This window comes from Momordica charantia (assembly GCF_013281855.1).
Source record: "Momordica charantia cultivar OHB3-1 chromosome 11 unlocalized genomic scaffold, Mcharantia_2.0 BLBB01000011.1, whole genome shotgun sequence".
Taxonomy (NCBI): Eukaryota; Viridiplantae; Streptophyta; class Magnoliopsida; order Cucurbitales; family Cucurbitaceae; genus Momordica; species Momordica charantia.
This window is the reverse complement of record NW_028275159.1, coordinates 4939844-4953538: the sequence shown is the minus strand read 5'-3', so window position 1 is coordinate 4953538 and position 13695 is coordinate 4939844. Positions and strand designations below refer to the sequence as shown.

At 29.0% G+C, this 13695-nt stretch overlaps 2 protein-coding genes across 3 annotated transcripts; both read left to right on the top strand.

Moving 5' to 3' along the window:
- On the top strand, positions 1–4178 carry LOC111008016 (phosphoglycerate mutase-like protein 1). Of its 2 annotated transcripts, none has more exons than XM_022280599.2 (10): positions 1–156; positions 251–319; positions 418–525; positions 931–1010; positions 1134–1296; positions 1437–1511; positions 1597–1685; positions 2977–3096; positions 3682–3726; positions 3809–4178. In XM_022280599.2, exons 2-10 carry the CDS (start codon positions 260–262, stop codon positions 3933–3935), a joined length of 867 nt encoding a protein of 288 aa, XP_022136291.1. In that variant the 5' UTR covers positions 1–156; positions 251–259; the 3' UTR covers positions 3936–4178. The 2 variants fall into 2 exon arrangements, with proteins under 2 accessions (XP_022136291.1, XP_022136301.1); XM_022280609.2 differs by having other exon boundaries at positions 68–156; positions 258–319.
- Positions 4179–8860: 4682 nt separating this feature from the next.
- LOC111008026 (phosphoglycerate mutase-like protein 1) lies at positions 8861–12577 on the top strand. Its single transcript, XM_022280621.2, has 10 exons — positions 8861–8996; positions 9190–9258; positions 10298–10399; positions 10495–10574; positions 10658–10820; positions 10957–11031; positions 11122–11210; positions 11396–11515; positions 12084–12128; positions 12213–12577. The coding sequence occupies exons 2-10, from the start codon at positions 9199–9201 to the stop codon at positions 12337–12339; spliced, it is 861 nt and encodes a 286-aa protein (XP_022136313.1). The 5' UTR covers positions 8861–8996; positions 9190–9198; the 3' UTR covers positions 12340–12577.
- The last annotated feature ends 1118 nt before the right edge of the window (positions 12578–13695 follow it).

Genomic DNA, 13695 nt, shown 5'->3' with positions numbered 1-13695 from the left:
AATCTCACGTGTTTTCGTAGCATTTGGGAGCACTGAATAAATGGAGGAATATTATTAGTATATATAGCTATACTCATCATGTTTCCTATTCCAAAGAAGTGTGCCAACAATTATTGAATTCCTCCTCCTACTCCGTTATTCGCATTTCAGCTTCAGGTACATCAAAACAAATTAATTTTTCTTTGTAATTTCTTTAGAAGAAATAGTATTTCTGTGTGTGATGCTTAATTAATATTATGCTAATTTATAGACTACAGATATGGATGTTGCAGCGGCTGTAAATTTGTATCCATCGCACCGCACTAAAATTATTCATCTGGTATATATAGTATAACAAAATCAGAAAATGTATATTTTCTCGTATGTCACCGACGCCGAACACTTTGAATTTTAATTTTATTGAAATTAAGTTTACAGGTGAGGCATGCCCAAGGATTCCATAATGTGGCAATTGATGAGAACTGGACGGCAGCTTTATCTGAGGACTATTTTGATGCTCGACTTACTCCTTTAGGATGGGAACAGGTAATCGCTTCTTGTTTCTGTTTCAAACAATATTTTTATTTATGTTTTGAAACAAATTGGAAACATAAACGAGGAAACAAGAAAGAAGAAACTTGTTTTGGCTGTTTCCAAAAATATTCTATACAATTTTGAGAAATATTCTCAAATGAGGAGAAATAAGAAACATGGTTAATTGCAAAATAGTAAGATTTCTTAAGAAAGTTGAAACAAGAAACAAGAAATGAGAACGTGATCTCACATGGAAAAGATAAGAAACCTGACAAAGTTTATAAAATAAATGAGATGCTCCTCCGCCGTTATCAATCGATTTTGAGATGATTTGATACTTATTTATATATACTATTTCCCCCATATTCTATTCCACTCAATTATTTTTTTCTTCTCTTGAGTATTCTATTGAAACAGACCGATGCTCTGCGCAAACATGTACGATCATCTGGATTTTTTAAGACAATTGAGTTAGTCATCACATCCCCCATGTCAAGGTATTATATTCGTTATAACATATGAAATTCTGACTGGTCCCTTATATTATTAAATTAAATTACTAATCAAGCATTATATATTTATTTACAATTTCAACCACGGTGATGCAATTTGCACTGTAGGACTATTCAAACAGCTGTTGGAGCTTTCGGCGGTGAAGAGCACTCGGATGATCTAAATGTTCCTCCATTAATGGTGGAAGATGCCGGAGATAGCAACCGTCCTGCAATATCGAGTTTGAACTGTCCGCCATTTTTGGCAATAGAGGATTGTCGAGAATCTATTGTATAAATTCTTCAGCTCCAATTTAATTCTCGAATGTTTTTCTAGGAACTAACATTTTTCAATGATATATATTATATTGAGTCTAAATTATTGGATTTTATAAAAAAAGAAAAAAAGAATTATATTCTTTGATTCCACAGGGTATTACTCCATGTGACAGAAGGCGAAACATTAGCGAGTATCGACCTCTTTATCCTGCCATCGATTTTTCAATGGCAAGTTTCGCTACAATATCTTGCTAATTTTTTTTTCATCCCATTATAAAATTTTAAATTATTTCATTGCTTTTTAATTTTCTAGATTGAACATGATGAGGATGTTTTGTGGAAGCCAGACGTCAGAGAAACCGATGATGAAATGGCTGCCAGGGGACTGAAGTTTTTTAAATGGTGGGTGTGTATATTTCATTTATATCTACGTTTTCTTTTCTTTCTTTTGGTTTTCAGGGTTAATTTAAAAAATAATTTAATTTCTTGAAAAATAATGTAACCTTTTTTTTTAATAATATATATATATATATATATATATATATGTATATGTATTCAAACCACCGATAAAAATTGATAATTTTTTGTCAAACTAAAAAAAGCGTGTACATACCACATGATTTAAGGATGCCACGTAGAACTTAGGTTATATCCAAACCATTGATAAAAATTGATAATTTTTGTTCAAACTAAAAAATCGTGTACATTAATTTAGCATGTTTTTGCTGTCATCAAAATCGCTCCTTTCCCATTGATCATGTTTGATAAATTAATTTTAGTAAAACTTAAAATAACTTTAAATTTATTTTTAAGATATCATTTGGATGGTAATTTTGAAAAATAAATTATATTTAAATTTATTTTTTCAGAATCACTTATTTTACCGTTACTCTGCAAACAGACTGCAGTAACTCCAATGTTTAATAATCATATTAAAACATAGATAATAATGTGTATTGGACTTGGTGTATTGGTGTTCACTTCCCATTATTTCTCTGAGTGGGGTCATACCCTTGTTTATAATTTATTTTTAAACTGATTATCTCTTATATTTTTTAATTAAAAAATATTATGTTTTTATTAGTTCTTTACTATAACCATTTTTTTTATTTTCTTATTTACTTATATATATTTAACAATTTTAGATGTTTTCACAATAGAAAAAACTGTCATGTTTATATTATTTCTTTACAATAAAAATGTTGTTTTTTTATTTATTCTTTATACATGTTTTTTTAATTAATATTTTTATATTATTTCATAAAGGATGTTATTTTAAAAAACAAATTCCTCTTGAAATAAATAGTAAATAATAAAACAACCTTTTTTTTACAGTAAAGAAGTAATATAAAAATGAGAATTTATTTTTGGTAAAAAAATATATAAAAATAAACCGTAAAAAAATTAGTTAAAAATATATAAAAGTAAACAGAAAAAGGGAAATATTTGTAGGCCCGAAGGATCCAACAATGCCGCCAAAGAAATGTTTGAGAGGCATACAACATTATATCAAACATTATAAAATTGTCATTTTAAAATAAAATAATACTTTTGTAATTAGTTTTAAAATATACCGCTAAAGAAATGTATAAATCCTTTTTTCTACTTTAGTATTTCACGTCTTTTGGGTAATTTTTGCATTTTGTAGCTCCTTAATTAATTTTTGTATCGGTTGGTTTTCTATTTTGGTCAGGTTGTTGACTCGAAAGGAGAAGGAGATCGCGGTTGTCAGCCACAGTGGAATCTTATTTAATTCAATGCGTGAATTTGGAAATGATTGCGATGTATTTATACAGAGTGAAATCCGCGAATAGTAAGCATTACCTTGATATTTTTTTTATGAAAAAGAATCTAAAAAACGTTAATACAATATCATTTTCCAAAATATTAAGACATGGACAGTGTCACTGAAGGACAAATTTATTAAAATATATACATTTCTAATATATATATATATATATATATATATATATCATTTTTATACAATAGGAAATTTAAAATCAATAAATTTATGCATTTTTATGTTTAAAAAGTGAGTTTGATGTATTTGTCTCCCAAAATTAATTATTCTCTCCTATATTACTATTTATGTCTATTTCTTATGCTTATCAAGTGTTCGATATGTGCCTAACAAGTGTAAAATCCATATTTAATTAGTGTGTAATATGCTTCTAAGTGTCCAATAAGAGTCACAGTTTCCAATGTAGACATATATATTTATATACCTCGTCAAATCCATTTAATCTCTATTATTGGTGTCAAAGAGAGAGTTCATAGAAGTATTGCGAAACCATATAAATAGGATTAGTTTGTCAAATGCTCCTACATTTGATTTTAAGGCTTAAAATTTAATTTTCCTCTTTTAATCTTCGCTAAAGAGATTCAATTTATTATGCAGTTTTGCCAATGCGGAGCTTCGTTCCATTGTTCTTATTGATAGGAGGTAAGCACATTCCTCATTACATCATTCTTTCCTTTAGATAATATGCATCCTAGACTCCATCAATTTGGTTTATCATTTGCAGTAGGATCGGATCAGACTCCTCGAATAATTTCCCAGGAGGAATACCGCGAGGACTTGATCTTCCTGTCGACATTGCAATTAAGAAGAATCCAGAGTTTCAGAAACGCCTGAAAAGCTTAGTTAAGTGATATCACCAAAGAGTTCTAATTACCTTCTTGTTCCTTTCTTTGGGAGCTTTGTTGAATTCTGAAAAAACTTTGTTGAAGTTATTATCTACCAAGACAGGTTGAGACTTTAGATTTAGACTACATCTGTATGTTTGTATCTTAAGAATTGTGTTTGTCTGTATCGTATCTATCAGTTGTACTGTATGCTTGCTTTTCTATTCTATTCAGTATAATAAAATGAAGAACAATTTCTATTCTGTATAACTTTTGTCTTCCAATAGAAAGAATAGGATGAATGTGATTATTTTATTGGAAAAAATTAGGCATAATAGTAAACTCGTGCGCAATGCAATAGTATATTGAAAGTTATACGAAAATGAGAGGAACGATTTTAGCCATGGAAGAGGAACAAATTCTTCTTATCTATATGAGTCTCCTCAACCAATCCAAATCCACTCTATAAATGCAGTAAGGTAATTAATTTTCATAATTATGTCTTTTTTTTAACGAATTTTCATAATTATTAATTAAATTTATTATATATGCTTTAATTATTATCGTCGGTACATTGGATAAAGATGATGGTCAGAAAAGTGTTGATTTTATTTAGGCATTTTACTTTTGGAAACTCTAAAATTTACTTGGTGTGCTTTCTTATTTTCATGTCGATCATGAAAACAATGAGAAAATACTGTTAGAAAAATAATTTGCTCAGAAAAGTATGTTTAAGAAAATGACATATAATATATAAGTTGTGACCAGGTTGTGACCTCCGAATGGTAAATAAAATCTTAAGTTGACTATGAAACGAAAATATCATAGATATACAAGTAAGACACGTCTCCACTGATTTGGATCTTTTGAATGGATTATGTCCAAAAGAGATAATATGAACCTCGGAAGATTAAATTATTTGTACAACCATAAATCATTCTTTGATTGGTGTTATTGTTGATGCTAAATCATCAATTTCTAGTGGGTCATGTTGCAGTACATATTTTACCCTCCAACAATTACTACTAAATCTTCTTTCTTTGGTGTCTCTAGAGGATAGCTTGAGTGGTTTGAGACCTAGTGAATAACTTTACGGTCTTGAATTCAAGTCATATGGGATGCAACTTCTATCGAGTGAGACTCCAGGTATGTACACGAGTATGAAGATAATGTGCATATCCTCGAATATAGGAACATAAAGGTCAAACAACCGCTTCATTCTCTCTCCAATGTACCTTCTTGCTGTTTTTGAGAGCAATAAATTATTACTAATAATTCGTCTTTTCTCTCCATTCTTATTCCCCCATGTGAGTGAATTCATTGCCACACACCAAAGATTTCCCTCTTCCTTGTCTTGTCCAGTTTGTCCTTATGCCAAATTTGTTATAAATAATAATATTATTTTAATTTCTTTATCCCTCCAACACTTCTCTTCCTCCTTCCCTTTTTACTTTATTATTTAGGACCAAGTTTCTTACTTTTTTTTTTGTCATCTTCAATTTATTTTTAAAATATAAATAAAAATATTATTTTTTCATTTTTCTAATCATGAGCTTTTTGGATCATGCCGCTCTATACTTCTTTATTAAAAAAGAGTAAATAAAAACAAGAAACGAAAACATCGACAAATAAACTTTTAAAAGTACACATGAAGTAGGTCTTACACAAACCAGAAGGAAAAAAGTGAGAGATGAAAGAAGGTATGAGAGAGAAAGTTGGAAGGAAATGGGAGGAAAATGGATAAGGAACGGGTGAGTATTAAAAAGAAAAGATATTTGATAATATCTTCACATAAATAAAACGTGCATGAAATATGTGAACATATCTTAATATTTCTTATTTTTAAAAATTTATTGGTTGGTATAATATCTTCAATATCAACATCAGCATTCACATGAATAACGTGAACTAGCATTCACGTGAATCATGCTAATCTACATCTACCTCGTAAATATAGAGATACTTTTTTTTTAACCTTCGTACTCATCACCAATACAAATTTGATGGGTAATTAATTTTTTAAAAAATAGGAAAAATATCTAATTTTATGATTTTCTCCCCCTCCTACCAAAAAAAATAATGATTAGATTAGCAAAGGTAGATATAATACTTTTCATTTTTTTTATAAATAAATATAAAAAATTCCAATCAAGAAATATTATCATTATTATATAAACTCATACCCATCACATTTGGGAAATTGACCCAAACGAACCACCCAACTAAAACCCACCCTAAACCCTAAACCCAAACCAAATTTTCACTTTGTTCAAAAATTCCAATCAAGAAAATTGTTTTTCTAACCTAAAGCATCTTTTTGTGACATGTCAGTATAGGAGAAACTCGGGCGAGATCGAAGCCAACTCGCTCGAGTTTTGTAAAATTTGGTCGAAATTGTTGGTTAATGGGCAATTTTTTTATAACCTAGGGGATCTCAAACAATTTCAATTAATATATATTGTCGTATGTAAACTTATCTATGGCTCGGTGGTGTGAATCTAACCTTCATTTAACATGTCCATGTACAATTCTTGCTTTATACTGCGATTTTTAATTTATTTTGCGAATAATTTCATAAAGTTAAAATTCTAATACAAAACAAGCTCAAACCCACACCTTGAAGATGGTGGGATACTTAAGGATCCATCAAGCAATACAACATCTTTGTTATAAAAGTTGTGAATCAATTATTTTGAGAAAATTTTACAACTCGGGACAAGTTTTCTTCGAACTCACTCGAGTTTTCCATTAATCTTGGACAAGTTTTCTTACAACTCGTCCACGTTTTACTTGAATATTGTCTTGTCCATTTTTATTCTAACTAATATTATTTCGTGAAAAACATTTTAAAATTAGGTTATTTGAATTAAGAAAATACGTCCATTGCGAGATTAAAAAAATTCTTACAAAAAATAAAATTATATTCGTAAATAAATAATCCTATTAAAATTTTATTTAATATTCAAGCTTTTAATTAAAATAAATATGACATAGATTAAACAAATGTATTGTTATTGAAATATTAATCTCTTTATGAAACTAATTAATAATTTATTTATATGGGATTAAAATTAAAAAGACATAAAAAACCAGCTAGCTCAAGTCTCGCTCTCATAATTATAATCCTATATTCGAAACAAAATTTTAATTTCATAATAATTAAATTAATTAAATAACAATCTTACTAATGCTATATTTAAAATAAATCTATGATTTCCTTCTTTAGTTAACGCTAAATTTGAAGGATAAAAGTCTAAATCTATTGTATAATTAAATACATTAATTCTCACCCCAATTAGTTCAAATATACCTTGTTGTAGTTATTCATAGTAATAATCCAACTTTTCTCTTCATTTTCATCCCACGTGAATGAATTCATTACCACACACCAAAGAGATTTCCCTCTTCTTTATCTTAGTCTTTATGCCAAATTTGTTAATTTATAATATTATTTTAGTTTCTTTTATCCTTCCGGTGGTCCTTTTCTCTTTCTCCTCCGTTTTCTCCCTTTTCTTTTTGAGAAGTGAGAGGAAAATGAATAAGAAAGGAGTAGATTGGAAGGAAGAAGAAAGAGTGGAAGGGAGAGAAATCGAAAAAAGAGAGTATTAAAAAGAATAAAGAAATGGATTCACCTAAATGTTATTTAATTATTTAACAATATGAATTATGTGAATATATAATAATATATTTTATTTTAACAAATTTGTCAATTACTCGAATTGCTTTGATATCGATACCAGCATTCACATGAACCACGTGAATTAGCATTCACATGAACCACGCATGAATCTATATTTATATTGGTCTTCATATTAGTCATAAAAAAAAAATTGGATGGAATATGATTTTTTTTTTTAAATTAGAAAAAAAAATACTAATTTTATGCTTTCTCCTCTCTTACTCGTACAAAATTTAAGGATCTTCCATTACATTCATTATTGTTTTAAAAAAAAATTCCATTCATTCATTGTGTCTCCAATGAGTTCAATTTACCTTCTTATAGTTTTTTAGAGTAATAATTCATCTTCTCTCTTAATTTTTATTCCCCACGTGAATGAATTCATTACCACACCAAAGATATCTCCCTCTTCCTTATCTTATCCATTTTGTCCTGATGCCAAATTTGTTATTAATAAAAATATTATTTTAATTTCTTTATCCTTCCATCACTTTTCTCTTTCTCCTTCGTTTTTTACTTTTTTTTTTTTGGTTTTTATTCAGGACCCATGCATTTGATATTGTTTCCATTTTTTATTCGCCTCTATTTTTATTAGGAAATTTCAAACATTTTGCAATTATTGAGGTTTCTTATATTATATTCTCATTTTTGGAAAAATATTTTTAAATTGTTTAGAACATTTGGAAAAAGAAAACAATTATTCTCATTTTCCACTTCCAAAAACCCACATGAAGTAGGTTTTACACAAACAAGAAGAGAAAAGTTGATAGATGAAAGAAGACATGAGAGAGAAAGTTTGGAGGAAATGAGAAGAAAATGGATAAGGAGGGGAGGGCGTGAGTATTAAAAAGAAAAAAAATATATTAGATTCACATCAATAAAACGTGCATAAAAGATGTGAATATATCTTAGTATTTATTATGTTTTAAAATTTATTGGTAAGCATAAAAGCTATGATGTTAATATCAGGATTCCCATGAATAACGTGAACTAGCATTTATGTGAATCTTGTTAATCTACCTCTCTATCGTGTAAATATAGAGATCTTTTTTCTTTTAATCTTCATATTATCCACCAATAAAAATTTGACGGATTATTAATTTTTAAAAATAAGAAAAATATCTAATTTTATGATTTTCTCCCCCTCCTGGAAAAAAAATTAATAGTGATTAGATTAGCAAAGATAGAGACATAATATTGTCATTGTTTTTAAAAATAAATGTAAAAAAGGTAGGGATATTGCCAATACCATTTTTTTTGGGGAGCACTGAATCAATCCAGAAATGTTATTATTATATATACCCATACTCATCACACTTCTTACTCCACAGAAACGTGTCAAAAAATATTGAGTCCTTGGTCTTCTTCTTACTTTGCTATTCACTCTTTTTCCTGCCCTTCAGTTCAAGGTACATCAAATCATCAAATCAATTTTCCTATTTTTTTATATATTACAACTGTAGCGTGGAGATTAAATTCAAAATCTATTGATTAGGGACCGATGTCTATTATTACTGAGTTTAACTCATACTGATATTAAATCAATATTTTTTAATTATTTACTTGCTATTAATAATTAATATTATGCTGATCTAATGATAGACAATAGACATGGAAGCTGCAGCGGCTATAAATGTGTATCCATTCCACCGCACTAAGACTATTCATCTGGTATGTGCTAACAATGTAAAAAATGTACATCTTCTTCCATCTATGCACTTGTATTTTAGTTTTATTGAAATAAGTTTACAGGTGACTCATATACTAGGTTTTTATTTTAATTTTGTTTTTTTGTTATTGCAATATATATGCATATTTGATATTTTTATATATTTCTTAAATTAAGTAAATAATTTAGATTTTTATGTCGGGTAAATTTACAGTGTGGACCATATTTCTACTAATAAATTTAAATTTATCCCTTAGATAAAATGCGAAATAATTATAAACATATAGAATTATATATATTTTTATTTTAGTTTATTCTTTAAACTATTTATATAAAAAATAACTCAATCATATTTTATTTAGACAAAGTAATATCAAACTGTGTTTATAATAACTGCATCTAAGATTATATTTGGAAAAAACTTTCATTTTATACCCATAAAAACTGGGTAAGTTGTATAAATTTTTTTACCATAAATTTTTAATTTTATCAAATTCAACCATACATTTAGATAAGTGTTGCACTATTCAATTTTCACTTCTTCACCGAGTAGTTTAAATAATTATAAAGAAAACACGATAAATATTCTATAAAAAAACTAATTAATATGATAAAAAGCTAGTTTGATTGATGCACAAAATTCACACCTAAATAACTCTATACCATAAAAGCTTACAATTAAAAAAAAAACAGCTCTACCGTCATTTTTGTCTAAATTATGTCAATTTCATATCAAATATATTTTTTTATACCTCGACACATATGAGATTATTTTTTTAACAAATTTTCAAATGAAAATTTATTAGAAGGTAAAATTTGCTACACTTTTAACTTTTAAGGTCAAGATTGCAACACATATATAAGTGTAAGGTGTAATTAATTGTAATTGAAATCGAGGTTAAATTTGGTCATTTTCCTTTATGTTTATACGAATTGAAGGTGTAATTTATTGTAATTGAAATCGATGTTAAATTTGGTGGTTTTCTAATATGTTTATGAATTGTGCGCCACTAACGTGAAATCGTGGATCCGCCCCTATAGGTGAGGCATGCCCAGGGATTTCATAATTTGAATGAGGACCTAGATTCACTTCTATCTGAGGAGTTTTTTGATGCTCGGCTTACTCCTGTAGGATGGAAACAGGTAATCGCTTCCCTTTGCTTATTTAATTTATAATTACTATTTTCCCCATAAATTGAACCCTTCTTTATGCTTTTCTGGGTGTTTTATTGAAATAGGTCGACACTCTACGCAAACATGTACAATCACGTGGAATTTCTAAGAAAATTGAGTTGGTCATCACATCCCCCATGTCAAGGTACCGTATTGTTATTGTATAATTTTGACCCCTTGGCTTCTATTATATATTTATTTACAATTTCAATGCAATTTATACTGTAGGACTATTGAAACAGCTGTTGGAACCTTCGGTGGTGAAGAGCACTCGGATGATTTAAATGTTCCTCCCTTGATGGTGGAAAATGCTGGGGGTAACAACCGTCCCGCAATATCCAGTTTGAACTGCCCGCCAGTTTTGGCAATTGAGGATTGTCGGGAACTTATTGTACAAATTCTTCAACTTCAAACTTCTCAAATGTTGTTTTAGGAAGCTAACATCTTCCAATGACATATATTATATTGAGCCTTAAATATATTATTGGATTTTATGAAAAAATCATTAATATTCTTTCATTCTATAGGGCGTTCTGCCAAATGTGAGGAGGCGAAGCATTAGCGAGTATCGGCCTCTTTACCCTGCCATTGATTTTTCAATGGCAAGTTTCACTCGAATCTCTTGCTAATTTTGTGTTCATCTCCATTATAAAGTTTTTAACTTATTTTCATATTGCTTTTTTTCTCTCTAGATTGAACATGATGAGGATGTTTTCTGGAAGCCAGACGTCTTCGAGACCGAGGACGAAATTACTGCTAGGGGACTGAAGTTTTTCAAATGGTGAGTGTGTATTTCATTCATATATATATATATATATATATATTTACGTTTTCTTTTCGTTATTAGTTTTTTCTGCCATTAAATTAATTCTGGTTTAGTATTTCATGTATTTTATTTTGGTCCGTTTTAGGATTCGATAGCTCCTTAATTAATTTCTGTATCTCTCGGTTTTCTACTTTGGCCAGGTTATTGACTCGGAAGGAGAAGGAGATCGCGGTTGTCACCCATAGTGCATTCTTAATTTTTTCAATGCTACATTTTGGAAATGATTGCGATCTATTTATACAAAGTGAAATCCGCGGAAGGTAAGCATTACCTCGATATATTATTAATAAGGATATTTATACAATAAGGAATTTAAAATTTTTAAGGATGAATAAACTATTACTCAACTCAAAAGCTTAAGTCGATGGGTTGGGTAAATTTAATTCATGTATGAGTAATAAAAGTCAATAAAATTCATACATTTTTATGCTTAAAGTGAGTTTGATGTATTTTTCTCTTAAAATTTACTATTTTTTCTCCTATATTACTATTTATGTCTATTTCTTATGCTTGTCAAGTGTTCTATAATGTCTAACAGGTGTCAAATCCATATCCACTTTGTATAGCTAGTGTGTATGATATGTTTCTATTGAGCTAATAAGTATCTCATACATGTCTAATAAATGCTGGAGATTCGAATGTAGACACGTATTTAAATATACCGCATCAAATGTATTTAATCTCTATTATTAATGTCGGAGGGATGGAGAAGTATTGCGATACCATATAAATTAGTGTTGTCAAAGCTCCTACATTTAATTTTAAGGCTTGAAATTTTATTTTTGTCTTTTAATTTGGACTAAAGAGATTCATGACTTTAATATGCAGTTTTGCGAACGCTGAGCTTCGTTCCATTGTTCTTATCGATAGGAGGTAAGCACATTTCTCGATATTTCATTGTTTTCTTTAGGTATTATTATGATCTAAGACTCCATCAATTTGGTTTATCATTTGCAGTAGGATCGGATCAGACTCCTCGAATAATTTCCCAGGAGGAATACCGCGAGGACTTGATCTTCCTGTCGACATTGCAATTAAGAAGAATCCAGAGTTTCAGAAACGCCTGAAAAGCTTAGTTAAGTGATATCACCAAAGAGTTCTAATTACCTTCTTGTTCCTTTCTTTGGGAGCTTTGTTGAATTCTGAAAAAACTTTGTTGAAGTTATTATCTACCAAGACAGGTTGAGACTTTAGATTTAGACTACATCTGTATGTTTGTATCTTAAGAATTGTGTTTGTCTGTATCGTATCTATCAGTTGTACTGTATGCTTGCTTTTCTATTCAGTATAATAAAATGAAGAACATTTTCTATTCTGTATAATTTTTGTCTTCTAATAGAAAGCGAAAATGAGAGGAACGATTTTAGTCATATATATGCATTCGAAGAGGAACAAATTTTTCTTATCTAGATATGAGTCTCCTATACCAATCCAAATCCACTCTCTGTAAATGCAGTAAGGTAATTAATTTTCATAATTATGTCTTTTTTTTTAAAACAAATTTTCATAATTATGGCATTTTATTATATATGCTTTAATTGATATTGTTGGTACATTGGATAAAGATGATGGTCAGAAACATGAATGCTAATGATTTAAGAGTTGCACCATTTTTTTTAGGGAAATCAATTCATTTGTTTGGATAAATTTATAGTTTGTGAGGCGCTAATGTTTATTTTGTACCCAAACAAAAAACAGAAAGTATTCTTTTAGAACAATAACATATATTTGTTTGACTTGAAATATAAAGTTACTAATAATAACATAATTAATTCTTAGACCATAAATTAAACAAATGTTTATTTTTTTAAAATAACATTGTTTTAAAAAAATCCCAATCCCAAGTGTTGATTTTATTCCAAGGCATTTTACATTTGGAAACTCTAAAATTTACTTGGTGCTTTCTTATTTTCATGTTGATCATGAAAACAATGAGGGATACTGTTAGAAAAATAATTTGCTTAGGAAAAGTATGTTTAAGAAAATGACATATAATATATAGGTTAGGACTTGAGAATGACAAATAAATTCTCACGTTGACTATGGAAGGAAATGATCATAGATATATAGGTAAGACACAATATTTCCATTGATTTGGATATTTTGAGTTGATTATGTACAAAACCAGATAATATGAACTTCAGAAGATTAAATTATTTGTACAAGCATGAATCATTCTTTGATTGGTGTTATTCTTGATGTCCAATCATCAAATTCTATTGGGCCCCATGTTGCAGTACATATTTTACCCTCCAACAACTACTACGAGATCTTTTTTCTTTGATCTCCAATGAATAGTTTGAGTGGCTTAGGGTCTAATGAATAATTTTGAGGTCTTGGATTCAAGTTAGACGCAACTTCCATCAAGTGGGACTCCATGCATTACAGGTATGGAGACAATGCGCATATCCCAAGTATAGGGACGTAAAGGTCAAAGGGT

Coding starts and splice junctions, on each gene's coding strand:
- LOC111008016 (XM_022280599.2), top strand. CDS start 260: ATGGATGTTGCAGCGGCTGTAAATTTGTATCCATCGCACCGCACTAAA. Junction 1,686..2,976: donor GGACTGAAGTTTTTTAAATG/GTGGGTGTGTAT, acceptor TATTTTGGTCAG/GTTGTTGACTCGAAAGGAGA. Junction 3,097..3,681: donor CAGAGTGAAATCCGCGAATA/GTAAGCATTACC, acceptor TTTATTATGCAG/TTTTGCCAATGCGGAGCTTC.
- LOC111008026 (XM_022280621.2), top strand. CDS start 9,199: ATGGAAGCTGCAGCGGCTATAAATGTGTATCCATTCCACCGCACTAAG. Junction 10,575..10,657: donor ATCACATCCCCCATGTCAAG/GTACCGTATTGT, acceptor TTTATACTGTAG/GACTATTGAAACAGCTGTTG. Junction 11,516..12,083: donor CAAAGTGAAATCCGCGGAAG/GTAAGCATTACC, acceptor TTTAATATGCAG/TTTTGCGAACGCTGAGCTTC.